The 16,208-nt window shown below is 38.8% G+C and overlaps 2 protein-coding genes across 3 annotated transcripts in view; one reads left to right on the forward strand and one right to left on the reverse strand.

Annotated features, from left to right (window-relative positions):
- Positions 1 to 11,676, forward strand: part of LOC106132492 (V-type proton ATPase 116 kDa subunit a 1) — a 37,218-nt gene extending 25,542 nt beyond the window's left edge. For both annotated transcript variants that reach the window (XM_013331932.2, XM_013331931.2), the window contains 12 exons: positions 288 to 500; positions 1,174 to 1,324; positions 1,958 to 2,097; positions 2,705 to 2,941; positions 3,400 to 3,512; positions 4,304 to 4,455; positions 4,628 to 4,764; positions 5,278 to 5,364; positions 7,603 to 7,716; positions 8,618 to 8,744; positions 9,487 to 9,619; positions 10,502 to 11,676. In XM_013331932.2, coding sequence (XP_013187386.2) covers positions 288 to 500; positions 1,174 to 1,324; positions 1,958 to 2,097; positions 2,705 to 2,941; positions 3,400 to 3,512; positions 4,304 to 4,455; positions 4,628 to 4,764; positions 5,278 to 5,364; positions 7,603 to 7,716; positions 8,618 to 8,744; positions 9,487 to 9,619; positions 10,502 to 10,601 — 1,704 coding nt within the window. In that variant the 3' untranslated portion in view covers positions 10,602 to 11,676. The remainder of the gene's footprint in view (positions 1 to 287; positions 501 to 1,173; positions 1,325 to 1,957; positions 2,098 to 2,704; positions 2,942 to 3,399; positions 3,513 to 4,303; positions 4,456 to 4,627; positions 4,765 to 5,277; positions 5,365 to 7,602; positions 7,717 to 8,617; positions 8,745 to 9,486; positions 9,620 to 10,501) is intronic.
- Positions 11,677 to 11,945: 269 nt separating this feature from the next.
- On the reverse strand, positions 11,946 to 15,508 carry LOC106132475 (uncharacterized). Its single transcript, XM_060945939.1, has 6 exons — positions 15,258 to 15,508; positions 14,871 to 14,895; positions 14,500 to 14,661; positions 13,787 to 14,092; positions 13,103 to 13,232; positions 11,946 to 12,031 (listed from the first exon to the last, which is right to left on the reverse strand). Exons 1-6 carry the CDS (start codon positions 15,506 to 15,508, stop codon positions 11,946 to 11,948), a joined length of 960 nt encoding a protein of 319 aa, XP_060801922.1.
- Positions 15,509 to 16,208: the final 700 nt, after the last annotated feature.

Consider the following 16,208-nt stretch of genomic DNA (forward strand, 5'->3'; position numbering starts at 1 on the left):
TATCATTAAGCCAAACAGCTGAACGTGACCTGTCAGTCTTTTCAAGTCTGTTGGCTCTGTCTACACCGCAAGGGATATAGACGTGATAACATGTACGTAAATTCCTCCAAGTCCTCGGCCAAACCCAAGACCACCGTCACCTTGTCGCTATTTTAATCTCAATTTCAAATTCAATTCTATCATTAAGCCAAACAGCTGAACGTGACCTATTAGTCTTTTCAAGACTGTTGGCTCTGTCTATACCGCAAGGGATATAGACGTGATAACATGTATGTAAATTCCACCAGGTCCTCGGCCAAACCCAAGACCACCGTCACCGCGTCCTCGTAGCCGCCGCTAAGAACATCAAGAATTGGTTCGTGAAAGTGCGCAAGATCAAGGCTATATACCACACTTTGAACCTGTTCAACTTGGACGTGACTCAGAAATGTCTGATTGCCGAGTGCTGGGTGCCGGCCCTGGATTTGGAGACCATCCAGCTGGCTCTGAGGAGAGGAACCGTGAGTGAAATAAATAAATATTTTCGGAAAAAAAAATTACACAATTCGTGTTTAAGACGCAAAATTCGTGGCTTGATTTATTAGATACTAATTCAATATTCCATTAATTCAAATCTATAATAGAAGAGAAAAGTTTTAGTTTTAGTTCACAACGAGTTAATTCGAAACAACTGGACCGATTTTAACGATATTTTGCCTAGTAAGACACAATAACCTAGTATTTTTTTTTGTAAACGATATTTACACAGCTAGAAAAAATAAAAAGATTTTAGAAATAAGGCAACACATAACTGTAATAAAAATATATGTATTGTAAGCAAAAAGAGACCATTCGTAGAAAGGTAGTGACAGTGATTGGTAACATAATTTGCCTAGCCCACCAATAAAGTCGGTCAAATATAAAAAAAAATTAAACAAAAATACGTTTATTTACTCCACAACAAAATGGCCTTAAGTAAAAATGTGTAGTAATACTTATTATCACTGGTAAATATACCTGTGGACAATAATCGTTGTGGATATGTGGTGCCTACGCTAGGTGTCAAAAGAACCTGTATTGCAGGTCACCAGGTACCCCGCCCGGTATGACACAATAAACGGTAACTATAAGGTTATTGCTATAATAAAATATTCTGTCCAAAACACGAAGGTATATTAATTTTCTTCAAAACAGGAACGCAGCGGCAGCTCTGTACCGCCGATCTTGAACCGCATGGAGACTATGGAGGACCCGCCTACTTACAACCGCACCAACAAGTTCACTTTCGCGTTCCAGAATCTGATTTACGCGTACGGTGTCGCCACCTATCGGGAAGTTAATCCAGGTAATACATACATAAAATCACGCGTCTCTCCCGGAGGGGTAGGCAGAGACTACCTCTTTCCACTTGCTGCATACTCTGCATACTTCCTTCGCTTCGTCCACTTTCATAACATGACATCCAGGTAATTGAGAAATTATAATAAATCCGGGCCCGTAGACCCCATCCTAAAACTATCGCTGTCTTATTTCACGCCATAATAAAAAGCGAAATCCACAGAAGTGTTACAGGGCCCGGGGTCCGCCTTCCGGCTTTTCTCTCTCCACTTGGTACGGTTTTCGGCGTCCTCTGATTTCAGTCCATTGGCTCGCGTATCATCTTTTGCGACGTCCAGCCATGAATATTTACTTATATTATGAGTATTACATACATACATACAAAAAATCACGCCTCTTTCCCGGAGGAGTAGGCAGAGACTACCTCTTTCCACTTGCCACGATCTCTGCATACTTCCTTCGCTTCATCCACATTCATAACTCTCTTCATACAAGCTCGGCGGTTTCGGGTACTCTTGACCTGACCCTTTAACAGGACGTCCTTAATTTGATCAAGATACGTTCGTGTAGGTCTTCCCACTCCGGCCTTTCCCGATTATGAGTATTATTTTTCCTTATTTTTCATACTGTTGTTTCTCAGCTCCGTACACTATAATAACGTTCCCGTTCCTGTTCGCGGTGATGTTCGGCGACCTTGGACACGGCGCCATCATGGCCGCCTTCGGGTTTTGGATGTGCTACAAGGAGAAACCTCTGCAGGCGAAGAAGATTGACAGCGAGGTAGGTTTACCACTGAACGGATCTGATGAGAAACTATGAGAAACTTCGAGAAACCTCTGTAAACCAAGTAGATTGACCGAGAAAGTAGGTTGCCGGTACATAATTAAGAGAAACGATGAGAAACTTCGAGAAACCTCTGTAAACAAAATAGATTGACCGAGAAATTAGGTTACCACTACATACTTAAGAGAAACTATGAGAAACTTCGAGAAACCGTTGCAAGTAAAGAAATTGATAGCGACATAGATAAAAATATATTCATCTTAGGAGAACTACAAGAATTTTTGAAAAACCTCTGCCAACCAAGAAGATGGACGAGATAGTGGGTTTACCACAAGAGAAACACTCATTCACCAATAACCTTCTAGTGACTTCGGGAATGTCTGCCGTGTGGTTGTGGCACTTTTGAATAAGACCACTCCATATCTTCCCTATGGATGTCGTAAAAGGCTACTAAGGGAAAGTCTTGTAATTTCGTAAAAGGCGACAAAAATGCCTTTTACGAAATTTATTGAGAAGATATTTCTAAAATTCTGGGAACCGCACGGCAATCAATGGAAATGATACCTACAAGTCTAAAATCATATACATATATATTTATTTTCAGATCTGGAACATATTCTTCGGCGGCCGTTACATCATTCTGCTCATGGGGCTGTTCTCGATGTACACCGGCCTCATTTACAACGATATATTCTCAAAGAGTCTTAACATATTCGGATCGTCGTGGAAGAACAATTATAACGAGTCTACTTTAACATCGAACAAAATATTACAATTGAATCCCGACTCTCACGACTATACGCAGAGTCCGTATCCGTTCGGCGTGGATCCTGTCTGGCAGGTAGGATTTTTTAACCCGCCTTGAAAAAAAGAGGGTATGTTATAGGTTAAACGTGTCTGTTTGTCGCGTTATACCTCACAAAGAGATATCAGTTTAGATTTTTTTATGCCTTTATAATATCTGTATGGATGATAATTGTTAATAATAATAATAAAAAACATTGAAATATTTGTATGTAAGCACAAAGTGATCTCATTATGTTTGTTTATAAGAAATTAAATGCCATTTTATGCCATAAAAAAATAAAGGCATTTGTCCGCGATTATTTCGCGTTTCGCTGAACCTATCTTAATGCGATTTTCATGCGGAAATAGTTCGTTACACTTGTAGAAAGTTTCGAAACATTTTACCGATTTCAAAACAGAATAACATCGATCGGAGGCGGTTCTCTAACTTATCGATAACCTTTTTTTTTTTACTGAATTGAAAACCTAATTTTTTTGTTTTTTGTTCACCAGCTCGCTAACGCCAACAAGATCATCTTCATGAACGCTTACAAGATGAAGATCTCCATCATTTTGGGCGTGTTCCACATGCTGTTCGGTGTCTCCCTATCCATGTGGAACTATGTGTGAGTGATCACTACATAGTATAAAACAAAGTCGCTATTTTAGTCTGTTTGTCTGTATGCTCAAAATCTTTAAAATTACGCAACGGATTTAGATGCGGTTTTTTGTAACAGGTAGAGTGATTCGAGAGGAAGGTTTTTATGTATAATTTTTTTTGAATTTTGCACCCGTGCGAAGCCGGTGCGGGTCGCTAGTTGATAATATATAATATTGAAGATACATAATAATAATAAAATATTTGAAATAAATATATTTAAAATATATTAATATTTTTAATATTTTAAATAATAAGAGTACCCGAAACCGCCGAGCTTGCATGAAGAGAGTTATGAATGTGGATGAAGCGAATTAAGTATGCAGAGACCGTGGCAAGTGGAAAGAGGTAGTCTCTGCCTACCCCTCCGGGAAAGAGCCGTGATTTTATGTATATATGTATGAATGTGAGGCTTTCATATGCTGTAATAGAGTTCGGTGTTCAAGAAGTCAGATATTTATTTTATTATTTTAGTGGTCTTACAGTGTATTCAAGACTGTTAGCTCTGTCCACCCCCGCAAGGGATATAGACGTGACTATACGTATGTATGAAATAATATCACCAAAAAATATCATCAATGCCGTGTGGTTCCCGGCACCAATACTAAGAAGAATAGGACCACTCCATCTCTTTCCCATGTATGTCGTAATAGGCGACTAAGGGATTCTTTTTTAGGCGATGGGCTAGCAACCCGTCACTATATATAGACGTGACCATAATATGTATGTGTATGTAAAAATATCTCTTACTTCTTACAGTTATTTCAAGAGGAGGATTTCCATCTACGTGGAGTTCATCCCTCAGATCATGTTCCTGACCCTCCTGTTCTTCTACATGGTGCTGCTGATGTTCATCAAGTGGACCTCTTACGGGTCTGCCGGCGAAGGTCACTTTGGAAGCGACGACCCGGGTTTGTGACCATATTTCTCTTGTAGACAATGTGCATTCATCCAGGATTTAGATTTAAGTGATATCTAGATTTGTAATACATAGAGATTCATTCATTCGAGTTCCTCCCCTAGGCAAGTGATTATATATGTATATATATATATATATATATGTATGTATGTTTCGTTGAACAGATATAATAAAATCGAGCGGCTACTGCGCACCCTCGATCCTGATCACCTTCATCAACATGATGCTGTTCAAGAAGGAAGAGAACACACGCCCCGAGTGCGACCCGCAAATGTTTGCCGGACAATTCTTTATACAAAAGGTACCTAGTAGTTAGTTAATTAGTCCCCCCAGGTGACGGCCTCTGTGGCGCAGCGGTAGTGCGCTTGTCTGTGACACCGGAGGGTCACGGGTTCGAATCCCGGCCAGGGCGTGATGAGAAAAGAACTTTTTCTGATTGGCTTGGGTCTTGGATGTTTATCTATATGTATAAGTATTAATTATTAAAAAATATAGTATCGTGGCAAGTGGAAAGATGTAGTCTCTGCCTACCCCTCCGGCAAAGAGGCATCCTCCGGCACCAATACAAAAAAAATGGAACCACTCCATCTCTTTCCCATGGATGTCGTAAAAGGCGACTTAGGGATAGGCTTACAAATTGAAATTCTTTTTTTAGGCAATTCACTAGCAACCTGTCACTATTTGAATCTCAATTATATCATCAAGCCAAACAGCTGAACGTGGCCGAACAGTCTTTTCAAGACTGTTGCCTCTGTCTACCCCACAAGGGATGTAGACGTGACCATATGTATGTATGTATGTTTGTATTCCGCAGTTGTTCGTGATCGTGGCCCTGATGTGCGTTCCAGTCATGTTGTTGGGTAAACCTTATTTCGTTTGGAAGCAACAGAAGCAGAGGGAGGTGAGTTGTCATGATTTAAGCTATTTCTAAATGATAGACAGCTATTGCCAATATAGACATTATACCATTGTAACGAAGCGATTTACCTAGGTAATTGGGCGTTGATAACTAGGTTATTGGATAATCTGTTGTGAATAACTGGATTCTTCATGGGGCTTCGTTCACGTGGAAATTCTGGGAGTTCTTTAAAAGTACCCGAAACCGCCGAGCTTGTATGAAGAGAGTTATGAATGTGGATGAAGCGATGGAAGTGTGCAGAGATCGTGGCAAGTGGAAAGAGGTAGTCTCTGCCTACCCCTCCGGGAAAGTGGCGTGATTTTATGTATGTATGTAGACAGCAATTGAACATGTCACAATGATCCGCGGTCAAATTCAAAAAAATCAAGTTCAATATTTTTATTCATTATTATAGGATACTTCATATCGCTTAATAATTGTCAAAACGTATGGTTTAACAACATTGGTTGACGTCAAATAAATCACTTTAAACTAAGTTTACTGCCGCTTCCAAGGCGTCAGTGCAGAAGAAGCGGTAACAAACTGCACTGCAGCATTTTCTTCAACAACGTCAACTTCACAATATTAATTAAACTTAGAATAGAAATAGGTCACCGAGCGACTCTAAAATGAAGGTTCATTACGTGCGCGTTTAATACCTGTATAACATACAAGCTGTGCCCGCGACTTCGTCCGCGTGGAATAGTAATTTTGGGCATCATTGAAGCCCTCAGGGATGAATAATTTTCCCCGTTTTTTTTTTTTACACATTTTCCATTATTTCTTCGCTCCTAAAATTTGCACCATGATGTTGTATAGCCTAAATCCTACCTCGATAAATGGTCTATTCAACACAAAAAGGATTTTCAATTCAAACCAGTAGTTTCTGAGATTAGCGCGTTCAAACAAACAAACCAACTAAAAACTAATATTAGTAACATATAAACAGTGTCTATGTTATTTATTCGTTGACGAAATAAATTGCTTGAAAGAGGGTTTTCTGAGTAAGGTTTATATTTATTAATGATACCCGTGCGAAGCCGGAGCGGGTCGCTTGTGTTACATATATTTAATGCCCCTCTTTCCCACAAAGTTTCAAAAGTTGCGTGAACAAGTAAATTGCTTTTAATATGAATCGGAAACTAGGGTATAGCATGGCAAAGGTAACATAACGAACGGATAATTCTTTCATTATGTCAATATAGACATTATACCATTATAAAGAAGCGATTTACCTAGGTAATTGGGCGTTGATACCTAGGTTATTGGATAATGATCTGTTGTGAATAACTGGATTCTTCATGGGGCTTCGTTCACGTGAAAATTCTGGGAATTTTTTATACAGTCTTTGAACTTTGGAATTGAAAGCTCAGAATGCAATCGGGATGACACTTTGATGAGAGAATAAATTAATAATAAGTATGGCCCTTTGTGACGCAGCGGTAGTGCTCTTGTCTGTGACACCGGAGGCCCCGGGTTCGAAACCCGGCCAGGGCATGATGAGAAACGAGCTTTCTCTGATTCAGGCCTGGTTCATGGATGTTTATCTATACAAGTTTTTATCATAAAATGTAGTATCGTTGAGTTAGTATCTCGGAACACAAGTCTCGAACTTACTTCGAGGCTTACTCAATCATGTATATTATGTTTTTTATACAAAATCATTTCTGTTTAAATCATAATATTTAAACCTTGTTGTTTTGTTTTTCTCTTATCATTACATGGACAGTTAATGGCGGTAAGAACACTTTATTTTAATAAGATATTTCCTCGTATAATAATCAATATTTTTAATGTAAAATCATGTTATGAATATGATATTTGCATGTCAAATTTCCTAGCCAGTCAAATTCATTAAATTATCTTAAGTTTATAAAAATATCTCTCTATAGTAAGCGATAGATCGTCTCGTGGTTATATATCTCGAGTAAGAGCTGTTACTGGATGATATATGTTGGGATGCGGTTTTGTTTACCAGCGATAGATTTTCTTACTAAAAGTTAGGCGCAATTCTCTTTAGATAGGTTATTGGGAACGGCTGTTATACGGTTTCTCTGTTAGTTCAACCTTACATAGTATAAAGCAAAGTCGTTTTCCGCGTCTGTCCCTATATATGTATGTATGCTTAGATCTTTAAAACTTGTTTTGTCATAGATAGAGTGATACTATAGGTTTATTTGAGAGTTTATTCGCTAGAGGTTCGCTAGTTTATTTAAAATATCCTATTGTCTGCTTATCTAGAGCCAAGGTCACCACCAGCCGACAGAAACTACGGCTGAGAACGGCGCGGCCGGAGGCGCTGTCCTGCCCGCCGCGGAACACGACGAGGACCTCACCGAGGTGTTCATACATCAGGTCAGTGATGGTATCATTAAATTTGTATTTCTACTAGTGTTCATGTTTATTACTGGAAGTCCTAAGCCCTGCAGGGGTACAGGTTTGGTTTACAGTCATTTAGAGTATTGCTATGTGCAATCTCATCGCGTCTTTCTATCCCCATACATGACATGGTCCAGAATTGAAACCAAAAGAGTTAATGAAATAATGAAAAAATAATATTAAGCCCTTATGGCGGATAGGCGACCAATACTGCAAGAGTTATTTTAGCTGGTGCATCTTCTCTTGCCAGTGGTCGATTTGTTCTTGCGAAGTACCAGCACCGGGGAGGGTGTCCATTTTGAGGAGTATTTCGTTCTGTTCTTTAAAGGGATTCTGTGTTCGTTTTTTTCGCCGTTTTGAAGAGCGTTTTATTTTGTTCGGGGATTGAAGGGGACGCTAGCCTTAGAAGGGTAAACTACTTTACTTTGTAGCTTTTGTTTTTTGACTTTATTTACATGTATAATGACGTGAAAAAGTGCCTGCCTACACATTTTGTATAATATAAATAATATTTTTGATTTTAATTTTGAGTTAGTGAGATGTCTATACGAAGTAACTCTATTTAAAAAATTTTGGTTATTGTTGGTTTTAAATAAATCATTTTAATGTTTTCACATTATGAATAATTTAAATACAAAACAAAGCAACTGAAACCAGGATTATAATTAGAGTAAGTATAGTATAACTACATTATAGAGTGCTTTACGTTAGTATAGGGTAAGCATATTACAGTTGGATTATAGCAAAGCTGCATTAGACAAATGTGCCATTAACGACATCTACCGGAGAGCGATGGCGTTATTCTAAAGTGGCAAAACCACACGGCACCTGGCCAACATTTAATTTCACTTTAACAAAGGAATAACATAACTTCCAGTCAATCCACACGATCGAGTACGTGCTAGGCAGCATTTCCCACACGGCGTCGTACCTCCGGCTGTGGGCGCTGTCGCTGGCGCACGCGCAGCTCGCCGAGGTGGCCTGGAACATGCTGCTCAGGAAAGGTAACTTGCTAATAACATTTTATTTGCAAATGTCATGTTGGTCTGGTAGGAATGAAGAACTAAGTGCGTAGGTTTAAAGTCAATAGATACATACATATGGTCACGTCTATGTCTCTTGCGGGGTTGACAGAGCCAGCAGTCCTGAAAAGACCGAATGGCCATGTTCAGCTATTTGGCTTAATGATAGAATTGAGATTCAAATAGTAGCAGGTTGCTAGCCCATCGTCTAAAAAAGAATCCCAAGTTTGTAAGCCTACTTAGTCGCCTTTTAAGACATCCATGGGAAAGAGATGGAGTGGTCCTATTCTTTTTTATATTGGTGCCTGGAACCACAGGGCACTGCCTACAATTTTAGTATAGATTTATATTTGTAGTGGAATAAAATGCCGCGTGGTTCCCGGCACCAATACAAAAAAGAATAGGACCACTCCATCTCTTTCCCATGGATGTCGTAAAAGGCGACTAAGGGATAGGCTTACAAACTTGGGATTCTTTTTTAGGCGATGGGCTAGCAACCTGTCACAATTTGAATCTCAATTCTATCATTAAGCCAAATAGCTGAACGTGGTCCATTCAGTCTTTTCAAGACTGTTGGCTCTGTCTACCCCGCAAGGGATATAGACGTGACCATATGTATGTATGTATGTAAACTCTTCAGCTTTACAATATATAATTAATATAGATTTATTTTTGTAGCGGAACAAAATGTGAGAAATGAATGTAACTTTTAACCCCCGTGCAGGTCTGATGTCGTCGGACTTCGAGGGCGGCATCATCCTGTACGTGGTGTTCGCGGGCTGGGCCGCCATCTCCGTGGCCATCCTCGTGCTGATGGAGGGGCTCTCGGCCTTCTTGCACACGCTGCGGCTGCACTGGTGGGTGGAATCACTGATAATGACCTGACCTTCTTCTTACATACACACACACACACACACACACACAATCACGACAGTCAACAGTCTTGATAAGACTGATAGGCCACGTTAGGCTTTATGATGCAATTGAGATTCAAATAGTGACAGGTTGCTAGCCCATCGCCTGAAAGAAGAGTCCCAAGTTTATAAGCCTGTCACTTAGTCGCATTTTACGACATACATGGGAACGAGATGGAGTGGTCCTATTCTTTTTTGTCTTGGTGCCGGGAACCACACGGCAAACACGCGGGAACCTTCTTCTTAATGGCTTTTAGTCCCGGTTATACTTAAGTCTGGAGAGGAGACCGGGGTATGCTTGCGAGCTGGATTGGGTGGAGTCGGGTTTTTAAAACGGAGCGACAAACGTCTGACCTCCGCAACCTTTGCAAGGTAAACATAATATCAAAAAAAGTATTGGATCGATCATGGTTACACATTCAGTTTAATGAATGTGCAGTTTTCCTCAAGATGTTTTCCCTCACTTTAAGAACATCAGTTTTATGTCTCAAGTCATTTAATAGAACTTCATTGGAATGACAACAAGACAGATATATGACTATGATTTAAGAGCGACAAAGATAGAACGTAAAAACGTATGAATATGATTTCTTTGATGATGATGTCATTTTGTTGGTTGCATCACGCCTCTTTCCCGGAAGGGTAGGCAGAGACAACATCTTTCCACTTGCCAAAAACGTTTCACATTTCGCCAAAAGGTTGTCCGAAACGATACGTGTTTTTACTTTTTTAGCTCTTATACCTGGGCGACCGAGCGGTGCACGCGTATTACTTACGCATATATAAATATTGTTTATTTAATACTATGGGCTAATTTGATTCTAGGGTGGAGTTCCAGAGCAAATTCTACAAGGGCGAAGGTTACCTGTTCCAACCTTTCTCTTTCGAAATCATCCTCGAGTCTGCTGGCCAGGGCGAAGAGTAAACCAATCGCTTTTAACGACCATAGTAAAATTTACAGTAAGACATCTCAATGTTTACATTTTGTAATCGTTGAATGATACTTTGCAGAATTAGGAGATTGTTTCTTTTGTTTTGTTATTTATTTACAAAGAATCGTATGAATGATTATCATAGAAAATGAAAAAATAATAATCATATATATCTAAGGGTGGCAATATCTGTGACTCATATCAACGTGAATCAAATAGCAACAAGTCCTCAAATATGTTTTACAAATCATTACTTTCTTGGACTTGAAACTGTTGCTGTTATTATTTCCTATTAATATTTGTTGTAATATTGTGATCAATATTTGTATTACTTTCATTCACATCTCTTTATTTAATTAGATCAATTAAAATCATCATATTAGTTACGAGTTATTTTTCTTGTATTATAAATCTTACTAGAGATGACTTACTGTTTCTATTTTACTATAACAATCAAATAGTTTCATTATAGCGGCAGATATTCCAGAGAACTGTTGCCTCAGTGTCTATGGTAAATAAAGATAATAAAACTCGTTTAATGTTGCATGCAGTATTTAATCAGATTATAGTAGAATTTTGAATAATTAAATATACATCTATGTGTAGAAATGTAGTGGTTGCTTCAAATTGATGTTTGTCAATCTAAAAAATATATAGAAATTTTACGATATTATCATATTTAATTACAAATTGTATCTGCCCTGTAATTTTTGATGTCTTTTTTTAAATATAACAAGCGATGTACTCAAATCTTTATCACAGCTTCTTAGACTAAAATGAGAAATCTTAGCCAAAATGTCGAGGTGATTTTTTTTATATTTTGTTAGTTGAATTAGCATTTTTAAACAGAAGATTTTTTTAAAGAAATAATGTGTTGAATAATTTTATTGTAATCACCAGATTCTGTACTTAAATAAATTTATTTATATTGTTTTTTCTGAGGCTCTCTTTGTTGTGATGCGCACGCGCCTTGCCATTCCAGAAATAGTTTTTATCTGATTATCCGTGAAATTGTTCGCGTAGGAAATATATTGGTGATGAATAAACATTGTTTTGGTAGCATAATAATGGTTTTTTATTTCATAGCTTAATCTATTTCATAATAATTAGTAGTAATTAAGTACTTGGGACAGTATGCTTGAGACGCGACTTAACTAAATTATAAATATTAAATATATCAAAGACTCAAAAATACCCTTTATCATTAAGCCGAACAGCTGAACGTGGCCTGTCTACTCTGCAAGGGATATAGATGTGTTTATATGTATTGTAAGAGCACATAACCAAAAAACATGAATTTTTGAGAAATGTTTTAAAAATTTTTTTTAAACTTTCCTTTAGTCGTATTCTGCGCCTATAGTGATGCTTATGTCTCCCGGCAACACGCTGGTCTTGTGGAACCATCTGTTTGTGTCCAATACCACTGAAAAGTGAATGGCTGATTAAAAAAAATTAAAATGTCGTACAAATGGATATCATGGAATATTGTGTGCGTCACTTAGAATGAAAGGTAGTTTTTATGATCATACGGTGTTGATATTTCGTTCATTGATATAAGGACGCAATTCTAGTGATGGTATCAACATTATTATAATGCTAATTTAGTGAAAATATTGCTTTCAACTACTATCTATATTCCAGTATGGAAATTAGGAAAAATATTCATTATGAAGTAAATATTCATGGCTGGACGTCGCAAGAGATGATACGCGACTGGACTGAAATCCGAGGACGCCGAAAACCGGACCAAGTGGAAAGTGAAAAGCCGGGAGGCGGACCCCGGGTCCCGAAACACTTCTGTGGAGGGTGCAACCGGGAACACCCAGAGATGAGAGAGAGTACTTTCAACTATGCGTTGTATACACTCAAATGTGACACGAAGCGATTTCCTTTAGTAATCTTTGAAACTCTGTCTTCTTGTTTAGGCTGAAGAGAAACCTTCGCTAGTGGTTCAAAGTTGTTGCAAATGGCGGAAATCATTTTCCTTTAGTCGCCTCTTGACAAGGGGAAGAAATAAAAGTCCTATTTTATAGTACCTAAAATCACAGCACGACTATCGAATAATTTTGTGATTAATTTTATACGGATGTGGCGAGGATGAATGAAAGCAGGTTGACTAAAAAAATATACATATTAGGAGAGTGTGGAGGGAAAGGCCGGAGTGGGAAAGTCTGGACGATCATATCTTGTTCAACTTAAAGACATCCTGGAAAAAAAAATCAGGTCAAGATTACCCGAAACCGCCGAGCTTGCATGAAGAGAGTTATGAATAGTAGACGAAGCGAAAGAAGTATGCAGAGATGGTGGCAAATGGAAAGATGTAGTCCCGTGATTTTCTCGCGTGATTTTATATACATACATAAAATCACACCTCTTTCCCGGAGGGGTAGGCAGAAACTACCTCTTTCCACTTGACACGATCTCTGCGTACTTCCTTCGCTTCATCCACATTCATAACTCTCTGCATAATTTTATATATATATTCTATACGCACAAATCTCGCCCGGTTCGACAGTGAAGGTGATCCTCCGACATCGATAGAGGCACTCCGGTGGAGGGGCCAACTCCCACTGCTTCCTCCCGCGGATCTGCGCCTGCCAGGATATGTACCGCACTGTGTCCACCTTGAAATAGAGCAGAGATACATAACTACTACATATAATCACGTCTACAATCCTTACGGGGTAGACAGAGCCAACAGTGTTGAAAAGACTGAAAGGCAACATTCAGCTTGATGGATGTGAGTGTCAAATAGTGACAGGTTGCTAACACTTTCCCTTAGTCGCCATTTACGACATCCTTGGGAAAGATATTCAAAAGTGCCTAGAACCACACGGCATGGGAGAGATTTTAACAAAAAGGTGTGAATTTTAGTGTGTTTGATATGAATTTGCCTGATAGCAAGATGATGAGGTCTAAGGTGGAACACGCTGACTCAAATAATGCCTTTTCGCTCTTGCCTTGAAATCCAGAATTTGTAGTTCAATATAAAGTAGCGGTTTACCGCATATCCCACGCATACCGCCTAACTTTGTTCCGTATAAAACTACGTTTTTCTTTTTTCTCCTAACTACCAAAGCATAAATTTAATAAATTTAAGCTTAATCGATAAAGCGTTATATATAGTGTATGCGCAAATACGCAAATAGGTACCTATACTAAGACTGAATCAACTTACGTGCATATGAGCGCCTTGCCCCGGCCCGCCCATAAAAATCCAATCTACCGGCAGACTCTCAGAAGTCTTAGGAAGGAAATACGGCCGATTGTAATAGGCACGCAATCTCTCCGCCTCTTCAAACGTGCAGGTACTCCATCCAACATACCAGGGTTCGCCGGACAAATTGGCGCGCTTTTCCTCCATATTGAAAACTTCGTCGAGTGAATTCAGACCGGATTTGTAGGGATAGAAAAAACATGAGCCGAATTTTTCATTGGATTTTAGGTTGCGGTAGAAGTCTGCGAAGAATGTGAAGTTGAACTCCTGCAACAAATTTAACAATAACATTTTGACTAAGTTTGATCAAAGAGTTCACAATTCTACCGGTGGTGCCGTGTGGTTCCCAGCACCAATAAAAAAAGAAAAGGACCACTCCATCTCGTTCCCATGGATGTCGTAAAAGGCGACTAAGGGATAAACTTGGGATTCTTCTTTTTGGCGATGGGCTAGCAACCTGTCACTATTTGAATCTCAATTCTATCATTAAGCCAAATAGCTGAATGTGGCCATTCAGCCTTTTCAAGACTGTTGGCTCTATCTACCCCGCAAGTGATATAGACGTGACTATATGTATGTATGTATTTTTTAAACCATCTCTAAAATTAATTGAAACATCGAACTGAGAACCTACTAATTTTTGAATTCGATGAAAAAAGCAGTCAATTCAATACCTGCACAGCTCTCCAATCCTTCATAGCATCAGTAACAATAACAGGCACAGTGCCATATGCGTATTCTTCTTCAAACTTTGTTGGAGAAACATTGGCTATACGGACCACGTCTTCTACGCCGATGCACATGGAACAGTCTTCGGGGGGTCGGAAGAGTGCTTGCTGGGTCTTGGTGGGACCCGTGGGGATACCATCGGCATCGCAATTCTAAAGAAAAAATCAGCATAGGTTATTCACACATCTACGCTTCTGAGGCCCTTATAGCTTCACTCAGTCTAGGGAACAATGTTTTTAAATACAAAAATCTTTTCTGTTTCTATCAATGCCTTTAAGTAAACTCTCCACAAATAAAACACCGGTGCATTTAGCACTTTCGTTTCATATTGTAATCTTCTACTTTATCTTTTAAACTGAAACTTGTAAAAAAAAAAAATAGAAAAGAACTAAGTAGTAACAATTTCTATAAACAGTTGAAAAAACATTGGAAATCGAATGTCGTCTAGTGTTGAATAGCGATATAACGCGATAACAAACTAAGAATAACATACTTTGTTTTTACAAATATCAGTTTTGTTTTTGTTAGAATGGCCAACCACAATACTTATTTTCGATAAACCGTCAACATTTTTCAAATTCGATGTATAGATTGTTTTTTTTTTAATACTTATATATGAGAGATAAACATAAATTAATTAACAGCAAAAAGTAATGTTGACCAGTGTTATCACGGGCCTTACGCATGTTCCCGCTTATAAAACACACTCACCTCAGCAAAAACTTCTTTGTTAATCCACCACGCACTGCCTACGGAAACAGCAACAAAAGCGACACTGACTAACATCCAGTTGCAGCTGAGAATTCTTAAAAAATTATAACTATTTTCTTTCCCTACATAATTAAGTTTCGACACATAGTTATCACCGAGACGTAAGTTATTAATTTTATGCAGAATTTTCTGTAGTTTAACTTCGGCATTTTTAATCGTTTTATCGCTGGTTTTGTCACCCATTTTTAAGTCTAAGGTTGGAGTTAACTGAAAGACAGACCTTCGGATCACGTTATTTATAAGCTCCCATGTATATACCTACACAGAGATTAGAATATTTAGAAGAGACTAGTAAGTTCCTTACAAAGTGGAAAGATAAAAGTAGGAAAGCGGACCCCTGGCTCCGAAGCTCATCGTTCAAGCATCGGTAACGGGTAATCAATATATAATTCACATGACATAAATATTCACAAGTAAAGTCCCAAATGGCGACTAAGGATTGTAAACTTGGGATTCTTCTTTTAGGCGATATCTTAGCAACCTGTCACTATTTTTTATTAAACGTTGCTTAACATTTTTTTATGACTGTTGGCTCTGTCTATCCCGCAAGGGTAGGTAAAGTCCCAAATCTAGGCACATCCAGTACTTGTTTCATGGAAATCCCCGTTCCTGTTTCCTGGGTAAAGAGCGTGTGGTGTGCAATTGGTATGAAATTGAAATTCATTATCAGCCCGCGACACAGCATCTGAGACCTCGTCCATTACGCGTCCTCATTTGTATCCGAGAGGGCGTGAAATTTAGTTTACGACCTCTTTTCAATAATTTCCCCATGATGTCACACGACACGCGATCGTATATTATACTAGCTGCGCCCCCGGGCTTCGGTGAAGTCCGCGGGGAAATGTTGGAGGTCGCCTCTAACAGAGCGAGGTGGAAGTCATTG

Source organism: Amyelois transitella, chromosome 9, assembly GCF_032362555.1.
Source record: "Amyelois transitella isolate CPQ chromosome 9, ilAmyTran1.1, whole genome shotgun sequence".
NCBI classification, from domain to species: Eukaryota; Metazoa; Arthropoda; class Insecta; order Lepidoptera; family Pyralidae; genus Amyelois; species Amyelois transitella.

Excerpts from the sequence above, each read along its gene's own strand:
- LOC106132475 (XM_060945939.1), bottom strand. The coding sequence starts at position 15,508 with ATGGGTGACAAAACCAGCGATAAAACGATTAAAAATGCCGAAGTTAAA. Across the intron at positions 14,662-14,870 it reads GATTACAATATGAAACGAAA|CAAGCACTCTTCCGACCCCC; the intron begins GTGCTAAATGCA and ends ACCAAGACCCAG. Across the intron at positions 12,032-13,102 it reads TGTCGAACCGGGCGAGATTT|TGGTATTGGACACAAACAGA; the intron begins GTGCGTATAGAA and ends TTCACTTTTCAG.